The sequence below is a fragment of the Stenella coeruleoalba genome, assembly GCF_951394435.1.
Source record: "Stenella coeruleoalba genome assembly, chromosome: 17".
Classification (NCBI taxonomy): Eukaryota; Metazoa; Chordata; class Mammalia; order Artiodactyla; family Delphinidae; genus Stenella; species Stenella coeruleoalba.
The window spans coordinates 72351215-72365406 of NC_137163.1; the positions used below are offsets into that span (position 1 = coordinate 72351215).

Here is a 14192-nt window from a genome sequence, read left to right on the forward strand (position 1 = left end):
GAGACCAGTTAGATTACTGCAGTTATCCAAACTTGATGTTCACTGAGTCACATCTCTGCCAAACGAGGCATCAGAGGAGATGAGTTTTAAGAAAGGGGTGTTCAGCCCACCCAAGTGAGCACTGAAGACCTGCCTTGGATCTCGGGCTATGGAGGCCTCACCGGTAACCTTGGCAAGAACTGTTTGCAGTGGACAGAAGTTGGACAGAGATGATAGTGGTTTAAACCAGGGTGGTGGCAGTGAAGGTGAATGGAAGTGGACAAAGGGGAGAAGTAGAAGATAAAGTTGGTGGGGATGGATGTGCAAGTGTAGCTGGGGAGAGAGAGCAAGGTGTCGGGAACCACATCCACTGTTGTGCTTATGCACCCGGTGGATGGGGTGCTTTTTCCTCAAACGGTGAGACTGGAAAACAGGCTTGGGGCCAGAAGGTCACGAGTACAATCGATACACCCTGATAGTGCCTGTTGAGCCATCCAAGGGGAGATACCAAGTTAGCCGATGGATGGTGTTTGGATCTCAGAAGTCTATTCGTAGTTGAGTTTGAGAATCATCAGAATGTGCATTGTGATTGAAGCCAAAGGCTGAGATCATTTAAGGAGAGAGGAGAGAGCAGGAATAGAGGAGGATCTATGGCTGGACTTTGACAAAAAGCAACATTTAATGCCTGGTAAGAAAAAGGTGATGTGATGAAGGTTGAGAAGGAGAAAGGAAAGACTCAAAGCAGAGTATGGTCACATTGGAGTCCAAGGACAAGGAGCTGCTAGGAGACCTGATACAGTAAAGGCAGGAAGTGTCCATTGGGTTTAAATGAGTGCTCGTGGGAGGTCTTAGGGGAGCATTTTCAGGGATGTTATCAGGGCCGGAAGACAGACTGGAGTGGGTTGAGGAGAGGAAGTGAGGAGACAGCATGTGCAAATGACTCTGAAGAAATTAGACTGTGAAATGGAGGAAGGAGAGGACAGGGAGAACCTATGATGGAGAAGAATCTGAAAAAGAATACACACACACACGTATAACTGAATCACTTTGCTATCCATCTGAAACACTGTAAATCAACTATACTTCAATAAAAAATAAAGGACATAATAAATAAATGAATAAAATTAAAGTAACAACAAAAAGAAAAGACTTGTTTATTTGTTTTTCAGTTGATAGACTTGAGCATATTAAATGCAGGCACCGTTCAGGGTGACAGAGTGGGCAAACATTCACTGCTCCTTTGTCTTCCAAATGCCACCAAAAGGATAGAAAATGATCTGTTAAAAATTATACCTTGCTCTACCCGAGCACTAGTAATAATATCTGAAACACAGTAGATGTTCAAATTTTTTTCTTTATTAAATGAACAAGGAGAATATATTTGTAACCATGCTAGAAAAAAAACACAGTTTGCTCTTAGGGTAGCAGAAATTTTCAGGCATTTTGGAAGATGGAAAAATAGGGATCAGGTTGACTAGGAAAGCAGTGAACCAGCCAGGCATGAGGAGAGACGGCGGCCGAGACAAGGGCCTCCTTTGCAGCGGAGCAGAGAGAGATGAGCCTGGACCGTGGTTAAAGTAGTGGATTAAGACCTGCCGCAGAACCCTCTCTCTCTCAGGGACTGGAGGCAGGCCATTTGCCCCAGGTTAAAGATCTGAGCATTGCTCCCTAAGCAAAGTAGAGAATCTGCCTGGTAAAAACTTGGACCCAGAGTGAAAAGCGGGTTGAGCCACGGGTAACTCAGAGCCTCCACTGCAGTCACGAAGCAAATAAGAAAATGAAATTCAGTGTCACCCTGGGGTAAACAAATTACTGGATCCAGGTAAACAGTGACTGGGGAGGAACTTTAATTTTCCCCATTTTACAAGAAGGAGGCATATATAATTGCTCCTCTGGCTAAAAGTGGCTGCCCTGCAATTTGAATACCAGGCCTGTTTTACTCCAGACCAAACTCTTCCTGGCTCTACTCTGTAACCTGCCGCTTCCCAGTGACTGAGACCCAGAGGTTCAAAGATAAATTAGACATTGAACCATACCGCAAATGTTGTGTTTTAATGGGAGTGACACAGTGCTCAAGGATTATTTTTTCTGTGTACTTTGCAGCGTTTGAGCCATCGGAAAATGAAGGGACAGAAAATTCAGGTAAGGTATTTGTCTAAGCAGATGTTTCCTGCAAGTCAGCTCCCCTTGTATTTGTGAAAATGAATATAGCTTGTGGAACAAAGGCTCCATAGCACAGGGAGATCAACTCAATGCTTGGGGACCACCTAGAGGGGTGGGATAGGGAATGTGGGAGGGAGGCTCACGAGGGAGGGGATATGGGGATATATGTATACATATAACTGATTCACTTTGTTATACAGCAGAAACTAACACAACATTGTAAAGCATTTATACTCCAAAAAAGATGTGAAATAAAAAGATAGATTTAGTCAGAAATACAAGACATTCTCAAGTCACCAAGGAAGTCATTGGATCATGTTGATATGTTTATTCCCTGTTTGTGGTGTAAGTTTTATGTCAGCAGGGATAATGCCAGCCGATTGATGTATTCTTTGAATATAATTTAGAAATTAAAGTTGATATTCTAGTGAGTGTCTCTATAAGAAGCCCCAATCTAAAAAGAGCCAAATTTAGGTCTGAGTGGAAATGTTCATTTAAGGACCTAGTGAAGATGAGTTAATGTAAGACATGTTTGCTTTTTTTTAGATAATGCTGTAGATGACTCAAACACAATTTTAGAAGGTAAGTTAATTTTATAGACATGATTTCACTTTTTATATTAAAATGATGTTCATTTCTTCAGCAAGCACTTATTACACCTCACTATTTGCTGTCTTTACAGTGCTCAGGGGCTAGGAGGGCAAGAGTGCATAAGAGAGTTGGAATTCTGTTTTCACTGCAGCTGGAACTCTAGTGGCCAAAGAGATGATGAAGTCATTAAAGATTATGAGAAGTGCAGTGATGGAGATAAAACCAGGATCGTGTAGTAGAAAGTAACTTGTTAGGGTGAGGAGGGCCACCCTAAATAGGAGGAGGTGGTCTTGTGAGAAGGAGTTATCCCTAGGCAGAGGGGGGTTGAAATGGTAGGAGTGTAAATTGATACAGCCACTATGGAAAACAGTATGGAGGTTCCTTAAAAAACTAAAAATAGAACTACCGTATGACCCAGCAGTCCCACTACTGGGCATATACCCTGAGAAAACCATAATTCAAAAAGAGACATGAACCACAGTGTTCATAATTGCGTCCTTTACATTGTTACTCAGCTGGTAAAACCTTTTTTTGAACCTGAAGGGTTTGTTTCAGAAAAATAAAACCTGTTACGTATGTTACATAGTCGTGCTTCGACACGACTTAGATTTCTGAAGTTCATAACAGTTTGCAAAGCTCGTTCCCATATACTGTTTCCATTGTTTCTCACCATAGGCACTGAAGAGGAACCTGGGCAAATAGCATTGTACTTACTTTACAAATGAAGGGCTGAGAGCCTGAGGTGAGGTCAGGTGGCTGCCCGGGTTCCAGCTAGAGTGGCCGGGCTGGTCTTCAATCCAGCATTGGGGCCGGCAGTTGACCCTGGAGTCTGTGTGCTCACAAGGAACATGTCATGGGGAATTTTGCTCATGAGATTAATCTTAGAATTCATTTATGATCCACTGATTGTCAGTTTTCAGATTAAATGTTACTGCTTCTGAGCTTGGTTAGACAAAGTACAGTCAACTGAATTGGAGAAGATGGGGAGGGGGAAGGGGAGAGGAGGAGAGGGGATGCTAGAACTTCCCTCATTGTCCACTTTGCTGCTGGGAGAGACCCCAGCACAGGAGCTGTGGGCCGCTCTGTCTAAGCTGATCATCCTTGGAGCAGGCTGGATGGCACTCAGGTTTTCTCCCACCTCCTACTACTCAGTTCTCTATGGAAAATATAACTGAGTCTGTTTTTTTATTCAATTAGAATTAGAAAATGGAAACTCAGAATCCCTAGAAAGAACTTCATCCAGCCCAACCCACATATATTGTTTTATGTAAAAGAACTAACCTCACAATATGCAACTTGGCTTTGCCTTTTTTTGTATTAGAAATACAGTTTTTGTGAAACCATTTCCTCTAAGATCAGGAATAAGACAAGGTTGTCTACTCTCACCGCTATTATTCAACATAGTTTTGGAAGTTTTAGCCACAGCAATCAGAGAAGAAAAAGAAATAAAAGGAATCCAAATGGGAAAATAACAAGTAAAGCTGTCACTGTTTGCAGATGACATGATACCATACATAGAGAATCTAAAGATGCTACCAGAAAATGACTAGCGCTAGTCAATTAGTTTGGTAAGGTAGCAGGATACAGAATTAATGCACAGAAATCTCTTGCATTCCTATACACTAATGGTGAAAAATCTGAAAGAGAGATTAAGGAAACACTTCCATTTTCCATTGCAACAAAAAGAATAAAATACTTAGGAATAAACCTACCTAAGGAGACAAAAGACCTATATGCAGAAAACTATAAGGCACTGATGAAAGAAATTAAAGATGATACAAACAGATGGAGAGATATACCATGTTCATGGATTGGAATAATCAACATTGTGAAAATGACTATACTACCCAAAGCAATCTACAGATTCAATGCAATCCCTATCAAACTACCAATGGCATTTTTCAGAGAACTAGAACAAAAAACTTCACAATTTGTATGGAAACACAAAAGACACCGAATAGCCAAAGCAATCTTGAGGAAGAAAAACAGAGCTGGAGGAATCAGGTTCCCTAACTTCAGACTATACTACAAAGCTATAGTAATCAAGACAGTATGGTACTGGCACAAAAACAGAAATATAGGTCAGTGGAACAGGATAGAAAGCCCGGAGATAAACCCACGCACATATGGTCACCTTATGATTGATAAAGGAGGCAAGAATATACAGTGGAGAAAAGAGCCTGTTCAGTAAGTGGTGCTGGGAAAACTGGACAGCTACATGTAAAAGAATGAAATTAGGGCTTCCCTGGTGGCGCAGTGGTTGAGAGTCCGCCTGCCGATGCAGGGGACACGGGTTCGTGCTCTGGTCCAGGAAGATCCCACATGCCGTGGAGTGGCTGGGCCCGTGAGCCATGGCTGCTGAGCCTGCATGTCCAGAGCCTGTGCTCCGCAACAGGAGAGGCCACAACAGTGAGAGGCCCGCGTACCACCAAAAAAAAAAAAAAAAAAAAGAATGAAATTAAAACACTCCCTAACACCATACACAAAAATAAACTCAATGGATTAAAGACCTAAATGTAAGGCCAGACACTATAAAACTCTTAGAGGAAAATATAGGCAGAATACTCTATGACATAAATCACAGCAAGATCCTTTTTGACCCACCTCCTAGAGAAATGGAACTAAAAACAAAAATAAACAAATGGGACCAAATGAAACTTAAATGCTTTTGCACAGCAAAGGAAGCCATAAACAAGACGAAAAGACAACCCTCTGAATGGGAGAAAATATTTGCAAATGAAGCAACTGACAAAGGATTAATCCCCCAAATACATAAGCAGCTCATGCAGCTCAATATCAAAAAAACAAACAACCCAATCCAAAAATGGGTAGAAGACCTAAACAGATATTTCTCCAAAGAAAATATACAGATTGCCAACAAACACATGAAAGGATGCTCAACATCACTAATCATTAGAGAAATGCAAATCAAAACTACAATGAGATATCACCTCACACCAGTCAGAATGGCTATCATCAAAAAATCTACAAACAATAGGGCTTCCCTGGTGGCGCAGTGGTTGAGAGTCCGCCTGCTGATGCAGGGGACACGGGTTCGTGCCCCGGTCTGGGAAGATCCCACATGCCGTGGAGTGGCTGGGCCCATGAGCCATGGCCACTGAGCCTGCGCGTCTGGAGCCTGTGCTCCACAACGGGAGAGGCCACAACAGTGAGAGGCCCGCGTACCGCCAAAAAAAAAAAAAAAAAAAAAAAATCTACAAACAATAAATGCTGGAGAGGGTGTGGAGAAAAGGGATCCCTCTTGCACTGTTGGTGGGAATGTAAATTGATACATCCACTATGGAGAACACTATGGAGGTTCCTTAAAAAACTAAGTAGGACTACCATACGACTCAGCAATCCTACTACTGGGCATATACCCTGAGAAAACCATAATTCAAAAAGAGTCATGTACCACAATGTTCACTGCAGCTCTATTTGCAATAGCCAGGACATGGAAGCAACCTAAGTGTCCATCGACAGATGAATGGATAAAGAAGATGTGGCACATATATACAATGGAATATTACTCAGCCATAAAAAGAAACGAAACTGAGTTATTTGTAGTGAGGTGGATGGACCTAGAATCTGTCATACAAAGTGAAGTAAGTCAGAAAGAGCAAAACAAATATCGTATGCTAACACATATTTATGGAATCTAAAAAAAAAAGGTTCTGAAGAACCTATGGGCAGGACAGGAATACAGACATAGAGAATGGACTTGAGGACATGGGGAGGGGGAAGGGTAAGCTGGGACAAAGAGTGGCATGGACATATATACACTACCAAATGTAAAATAGATAGCTAGTGGGAAGCAGCCGCATAGCACAGGGAGATCAGCTCGGTGCTTTGTGACCACCTAGAGGGGTGAGCTAGGGAGGTTGGGAGGGAGACGCAAGAGGGAGGAGATATGGGGATGTATGTTTATGTATAGATGATTCACTTTGTTTTAAAGCAGGAACTAACACACCGTTGTAAAGAAATTATACTCCAATAAAAACGTTAAAAGCATTAGGGATGAACTGAAAAAAAAAATACAGTTTTTTCCTAACCTTTTGATCAGCCAGTAGAGGGCGTAACAGAGGCTGCTCAGGGAATTCCTTCTGCTGGGCAGTGGGGCTCTGGATTGTGCGCCTCTGGCCCAGCCCGCAGCTTCTATGTTCCTGCGGCACTTGAGTGCACAGCGAGAGGAGTGTTGTCATCGTCACTCGCCCACCAAACTTCTCTTCCCTTGTCTTCCCCCATCTTGGCTGGTTGCATCAATAAGTCCTCGGGTTCCCAAACCAGAAATGTGGGTGTTGTGTCCTCTCCCCGTCTCTCTATAGCTAATCCCAAGTCCTGTTGAATAGTCTCCTTAAACATTTCTCAAATTTATTCTTTCCTCTGAAGCTCTGGTAATCTAGTCCAGCCCCTCATCAACTTCCTGGACAATGGCTGTAGCCTGCTAGCTAGTCTTCTTAGTCTAGTCTTCTTAACTCCACGCTTGTCGCCTTCAAATCCATCTTTCACAGTGTCGCTAGGATGAGCTCTTCAGAAGTACACATCTGGCTATGTCAGTCCTGTGCTTAAACCCTTCTGTGTCAGTAAGGTTACTTTCTGCTGCAGGTAACAGAAAACTGAATTTGAATTGGCTTAAGCAGTAAAGAGATGGGACAGATCATTTGGGGCCTTGGAGGACCTAGTAAGGAATTTGGATTTTTTTCTGAGTACAGTCAGAATCTATGGAAATACTTGTGAGATATGACATAATCTGATTTATGTTTTGAAAGATTACTTGTATCTTAGAGAATGGATTGGATGGAGCGAGAAGGGAAGCAGGGGCCACCCTGTTAGGAAACTATTGAGTCCTAATCCAGAGAAGGGATCATGGTGGCCTGGAGGAAGACCATGAAGTGGAAATGGAGGGGCAAGTTTTAAACTTGAAATGTATTTTAGAATTACAGCTGATGGAACTTCCTGATGGTGGTGAAGTAAAGAGGAATAAAGGGGCCTTTGGTTTGCTTTGAATAACTGTTGGATGTTAGGGCTGTTTACTGAGAAGAAATGATATTCTTTCCTGGTTTAGGGAAGAAAATCAAAGATTCCATATTAGGTATTTTATGTTCAGGAATTATGTGAGATGCCCAGGTGGAGGCGTCAAGTAGGGAGTCAGATATGCCAATCTGAGCTCGATGGGTGAGATGCCCAGGTGGAGACGTCAAGTAGGGAGTCGGATATGCCAATCTGAGCTCGATGGGTGAGATGCCCAGGTGGAGGCGTCAAGTAGGGAGTCGGATATGCCAATCTGAGCTCGATGGGTGAGATGCCCAGGTGGAGGCGTCAAGTAGGGATTGGATATGCCAATCTGAGCCCGATGGGTGAGATGCCCAGGTGGAGGCGTCAAGTAGGGAGTTGGATATGCCAATCTGAGCTAGATGGGTGAGATGCCCAGGTGGAGGCGTCAAGTAGGGAGTTGGATATGCCGATCTGAGCTAGATGGGTGAGATGCCCAGGTGGAGGCGTCAAGCAGGGAGTCGGATATGCCAATCTGAGCTCGATGGGTGAGATCTGAGATGGATGTGAATGCTTGGAGCCATCCCCATGGAGATGGCGCCAATTCCATGGAAATAGATCATTTTGGAGGTGAGTGCAGAGGGAGTAGACCAGCAGTTCCAGAACTGAGCTCTAAGGAATCCCAACATTGTGACGTTTGAGGGAGCATGCATAGCCAGTGAGAAAACCAGCAGGGAAGGATGGGAAAGAGCAGAAGGAAGGGAGAGTATGTTCTGTGCTACTGCCACTGGAATTTCAGGACTTGCAAAGCATCGATCGCATTTGGCAATGTGGAGAATGTCGGTGATCTCAGCAAAAGCCATTTGAGTAGATTGATGGGGGTCAAAGCCATACTGAAGTGGGTTTACAAAGTCCTGGAGTAAGACAAAGTAGGCTCTATCAACAGGCAATACTTTCAGGTTGTGCTAATATAACGAATTATTTCTTTTAAAAAATCTTGTTATATCATTACCAAAATACATTTCAGATAAGTTTGTTAAATGTACATTTTCTCAGAACAAATTTGGATGAAAATTTATCACAGTGATAATGTCTCTCAGTATCACATCAGGGATGAAAATAACAACGGATGTGGTTAATACTTTACGATGCATACAAGTTTTTCAAATATACCTAAAATGACAAAAGTAAAAGAAGTTCTGAGAAAAATATTGGTCAAGTTGGTAAAGTGCTAACATGTCTCTAGATTATTAAGAACCAAATAAATAGGCAAACCGTGAACAAGCCAGTCACAACACCGAAAGCTAGTGAACATTCATGGTGCTGCCACTAGGAGAAGGAACTCTTCCAGAAGCGTAACAGGGGTCAGGGAGAATATGTGTGATAGTTTTCTGTTTCCTTTTTACTTTTATCTAAAATATTTCCAACTGTTTTGAGCATGTATCATTCTTAAAATTAGAAGCAAAGTAATGCAAGAAGAAAAATGATTAAAATAGCTGCATAAATATTTTGAGTTTTAGAAAATGCTAATAAAAATTCCTCCTTTTGACCAAAGCCTGTTAAAAATCTTGAGCAAAGGGAAAGCAGATACAATCTTACCTCTCGATTACGGTAATGTTACAGGGGTTGGTAGGGATGAAGATGTAAATATGTGATGTAATTTTATAGAGTGAATCAAGTCAGTATATCATTATACTGTTGAGTGGGGAGGCTTACAGTTTCTTTAGTTGTAAGTAGGTTGAAGTAGCCAAGGAAAAAGACTAGATGTTAACCTTCATATCCACATTTCTGGCTAGTTTTAGAATATGTTAACCTTGAGTATTATTTTTCAAAAACAAGTTTATTAAAGATAGTGATATATTTTTAAGATTCGGTTTCAATTTGACTTTTTGTGCCATTAAGAAGAAATGAGATGCTTTAAATGTCTTTCTTCAGCTTTCTTGTCAAGTCTGATGCAAAATTGTGGTGAAAACTTAGGTTTTAGTTCATATCTCCTTTGCCAGACTGAGTTTTGAGGTCAGTCAGTTAGGCAGATAATGTTTTAAAGCCTGTAGTTCAGGACAGTTGAGAAATATACAACCTTTTACAAAGTTATAGCTAATTTTTCTGTGTTGGGATGGTGGAAAAACCTAATGTTTTATGATAATTGCAGTTGAACACCCAAAAAAGTCTGTAAAAATGATCACTGTAACTTAAAGATCAGTGGTCTGTATTTTAAATACTGGTCAGCAATCTGTAATTCAGTGTTTTATGATTTATGATTTATTTATTTTAGAGGTGCACGTGCCCCATGCGGAGGAACAGCGAGAAGTACCACCAGGTATGGATTTTGTCATATGTATCGCTTTTTCCTTTTTTGTTTAAAAGATGCTGCTGATACACTAGTTGGAATAATTCTATGAAGAGTAGAATTCCTGAGAGAGGAGGATTAATTATACCTAAATTTAAAAAGAAACTGTTCCGTGTTTTCGTCAGTTGAGCCAAAGTAATGGGAAATAGACATCAGACTGAGTCTAGTACATATTTGTTGAGCTAGACTTTGAGGAGTACTCATGATCAAAGTACTGTATGATTGTTGCCATTATAGATGGTGCTAGTAGTGGAAGTTAGGTAGGCTTCCATTATAGATGGTGCTAGTAGTGGAAGTTAGGCTTTTTTTTTTTCCTTTTGTTCTGATTGACAGGCTATCTGATGGAGGATGTGGAATCAGACTTGCCTTCAGATAAAAGATTAATAGTGTTTAAATTAGTGACATTGGCCCTCCTCCTCCCCCGTCTTCCCCGAGAGCACCCTTGTGCCCTGCGTGACCCAGGCAGTCCTTCCTGCCAGCCCACTGTGTTACACCCTCTGCTTTTTCCTCCCTTCCCCCGTATGTCCCTTTCATCATCAGTGAGTTTAAACTCATCATCAGTGAGTTCAACCAAGGCCTGTGCTTTCAGATGCGTTTCAGAGATGACATTAACCATACCTGCAGTCGGAAATTAACATAGAAACCTCTTGCTTTCAAAGTGGGAAAAAAATGTTTCATTAGGAGAGGATTTTCCAACACCTCTTTCCCAAATGTATTTCTTCTTGTCTCTCTGTTTTATTTCCATTTGTTTTCTTTCTGTGTCATTTATTGGTTCAATTTTTACTCACGGTTTTCACATGATGCTTAATGTGAATTCTGTAGCAGTGATGTACATTCGTATTACTGATTTTGGTAGAAATAATTGTGCCTTCCAAAATTTAGTGAAATACTAAATTTCAAGAGGAGAACAACCTTTTCTAATCGAAGAGTGTTTTTAGTTACACCACAGCTCATATTTGCTTATTTACCAGTTGGGATGCTGTAGATTTTGATAGTTGTGGTGTGCTGTACATTTAAAATACATACGAATACTAAAGGAGCTGCATTGTTGGTATTGTGATATGAGTGAGAAAAGACATCCATGGAGAAATTGATCTTTTACAAGATGACTACTGGGCATATGAGTATATTTTGTGTTTGGGAAAGATGCACAGAGCAGGGAAGGTTGATGTTTCTGCCCTGCTTCTGTAATTTCCTCTTCGTTGTTGAGCAATGCTTCACAGAGTGCCTTGTTTCTAACCTGAGGATGCAGGGCAGGTTACTGAATTTGCATTTTGATTACTGTCCATTCCTCTCAAGAAAATTGTTTTCTAAGTATTCCTAAAAATAACGAGTTTCTGCAACACTGACTTTTTTCTAGTTATAGTTGATATTTTTTAATATTTACCTGACTTGAATGAAGGTATGAAACGTAATAATATTTTCTGACCAAAAAGTTCTGTGCTTCTACTTTGGTGTTTTATAAATGCAGTCCAAGAATTTCCTTGGAACATAAATACAAAATACTAAGTGGTTGGGGGGCTGGAATAAGGTGCCTTTTTTGATGAGATGTTTAACAGCTGAAGTAAATGAAAATGAAGATTGGATTCATATTTCCTGACACATAACGAGCTCCCAGTAAATGGTGGCCGTGGCTCTTGTTGTTTAGTAATTAATTAGCCTGATCTCTGAGCTGGATCAAGAGAAGCTAAATTCTGAGAGCCCTGATCAAGGAGTTGGAACCTGTCAGTTGTAATGCATTTGTCTTACATTCTGGTGTCATAAAAATTTGAGTGATGCACTGCACGGCTGTAGTTTGACCTTCACCAAAGAGGATGTGAGGCGGAGGGTCAGCAATAATTATTTGTAATGATTGCACTGGGTTTGCTTATCTCCTATTCTTAGTCTTACTTTATATTACATGTTTTAAATTATTCAATCTTACAAAAGAATAATATTCATAAATCGGTCTCTATTTTGTACAATAAGGTGACTGCTTTTGCAACAGTGTTGAATTATGTGATGCAGGAACTGAGGAAACAATCGTGGGACCCATTTCCTTACTACCTTTCAATCTTTAAAATTCCTTATTCAGTGGAAAACGCAAACTGAGGCCCTCTGCAAAATGCTGGGTATCGGTTTTTCCTGGCCCTCGGAATCTAACTGATGATTACTTTGCCTTCCCCGATCTTTCTACGACTAGGTTATACAATCTTAATATTGCGTATTAAAGTTCATAGTAACATACTCATCGCCGTGATAATCCCATCCTGTGGGTGTACAGCTGGGGATAGCAACCAATACGGCGTCATTAGCTTCTCAGAGTGGTACACAGGGCAGCACCCAGAGGAGGGGGAACTAACCCGACTTTGGGGCCTGGAGTGCAAGCGTAAGGCAAGGCCTCCCACGTGTGGTCGTGCTGGAGCAGAGCCTTGAGGAGCTGCTGGAAGTGAAGGAGCTGGCACGTCGGGGGTGGGCACGGCAAGTGCGTGCAGCACAAAGTCCAAGGTGGTGTGCCAGGTACAGGTGTAAGTAGACAGTGTGGACGGGCAGGCGGCGCTTCTCCGAGGATCCCGTAAACGATGTTTGCGAATTTGAACGTGGGCCTGAAAGTGCAGGGAAGCAGCAGAAAAATTCCAAGCCGGGTAGTCGTGTGATCAGATCCAGATTTGAACAGAGGAGGTCCTGTGGGGAGGTGGAGACCAGTCAGGGGGCAGATGTGTTCATCTAAGCAGAAGTGGTGGGACCTGGAACTGGTGGCAGGGACGCAGAGCAGGGACGGATTTCACGGACCCTGGCGGTGGAGGTAATTTGGTGGGAGAGGGGCTGGTTGAGGGGGAAGAGTCGAGCTTGATTCCTGTGCTTCTGGCTTGAATGGATGAATGATGGAACCTTAATGGAGATACAGAAGGCGAGAGGAACAGAGGGTAGCAGAGACCACTGGCCTGAATTTGGAGACTCTGGGTTTGCAACTTGGTGGACTACTTCCGAGTGGAGACTTCAAATATGTAGGGGCATAACTTGAGTCATTCAGAACTGTAACTGAGCTTTTACGTTGTTTGCCTTGTTATTCTTTGAATAAGTTCCCAGGGTCTCCAGGATTTTTGATTGCACAGGTTACAGAAGTGCTTATTCCTCACAATCCAGCTAACGGTTAAATTCTAAGAGAACCTAAGGTCAAACCCATCTTTTAAAACTCTTTCTGTTGAGGTGTAATTTACACACAGGGAGGTGCTCACATGTTGAGGGTACAGTTTGATGGACTTGTACGTGTGATACATTCTTGTACCCACTACGCAGAGTTCTTCCAGCCCCTGGAGGTCTCTCCCTCTCCCCTCCCCCAGTAACGCGCCCACAAATGATAACTACTGTTCTGACCCGTGTCATCATAGATTGATCTGCCCGTCTTTGAATTTGATTGAATAGAACCGCAAGTAAACACACACACATATATATACTCTCTTTTTGTGACTGGTTTCTGTTGCTCACCATTATGACTGTGAGTTTCATCCAGTTTGATATTTATAGTTATTGGTTTTATCACTGCTATTTACTGTAATATTCCATTTAAAATTCCATTCTGTGTTTATGGCTGCAGGGACTATTTCTAGTTTGGGGCTGTTATGAAGAAAGCGGCTGTGGATATTCTTATACATGTCTTTTGGTAGACAAACATTCATTTCCGTTGGATGCACAAAAGTATACGTATAATTTCCAGTTCCTTCTCATTAGCACGAAATAATTCTGCTTACATAAAAATTTCTGGTTACACACATACACGTATGCACACATGTAGACAGATACATAGGGAAGGAAGGAAGGGAGGGAGGAAGGAAGGATCACAATCCAGCTTTAGAAATTATATCAGAATTTGGGCCTTTATGTGCACAAACGCCTTTTTTACTCTAATTGTAACATAGATCCAGTGCTGTGGTAGTAAAATAAATCAGACACTAGAGTTCGGAATAAGAAAATATTTGTTGAAAGTTGGACAGGAATGAATTTTACTTCTTTTAAAATAGTGTATACTTTTTTTACCAACCACTTATATCTTCAATAACATTAAAATTGATATAAGATTATTAAAGTAATATATTTTAACTGCAACTTCAGTATTCTCTTGCCCCTTGAAAATCCT

The 14192-nt window shown here is 41.5% G+C and overlaps 1 protein-coding gene across 7 annotated transcripts in view; it reads left to right on the forward strand.

Moving 5' to 3' along the window:
- Positions 1-14192, forward strand: part of ASPH (aspartate beta-hydroxylase) — a 414018-nt gene that overhangs the window by 80095 nt on the left and 319731 nt on the right. For all 7 annotated transcript variants that reach the window (XR_013824500.1, XR_013824501.1, XR_013824502.1 and 4 more), the window contains 3 exons: positions 2083-2121; positions 2689-2724; positions 10001-10045. Coding sequence is in view for 2 of the 7 variants with exons in the window: in XM_079901409.1 (XP_079757535.1) it covers positions 2083-2121; positions 2689-2724; positions 10001-10045 (120 nt within the window). In the remaining 5 variants the exon portion in view is untranslated. The remainder of the gene's footprint in view (positions 1-2082; positions 2122-2688; positions 2725-10000; positions 10046-14192) is intronic.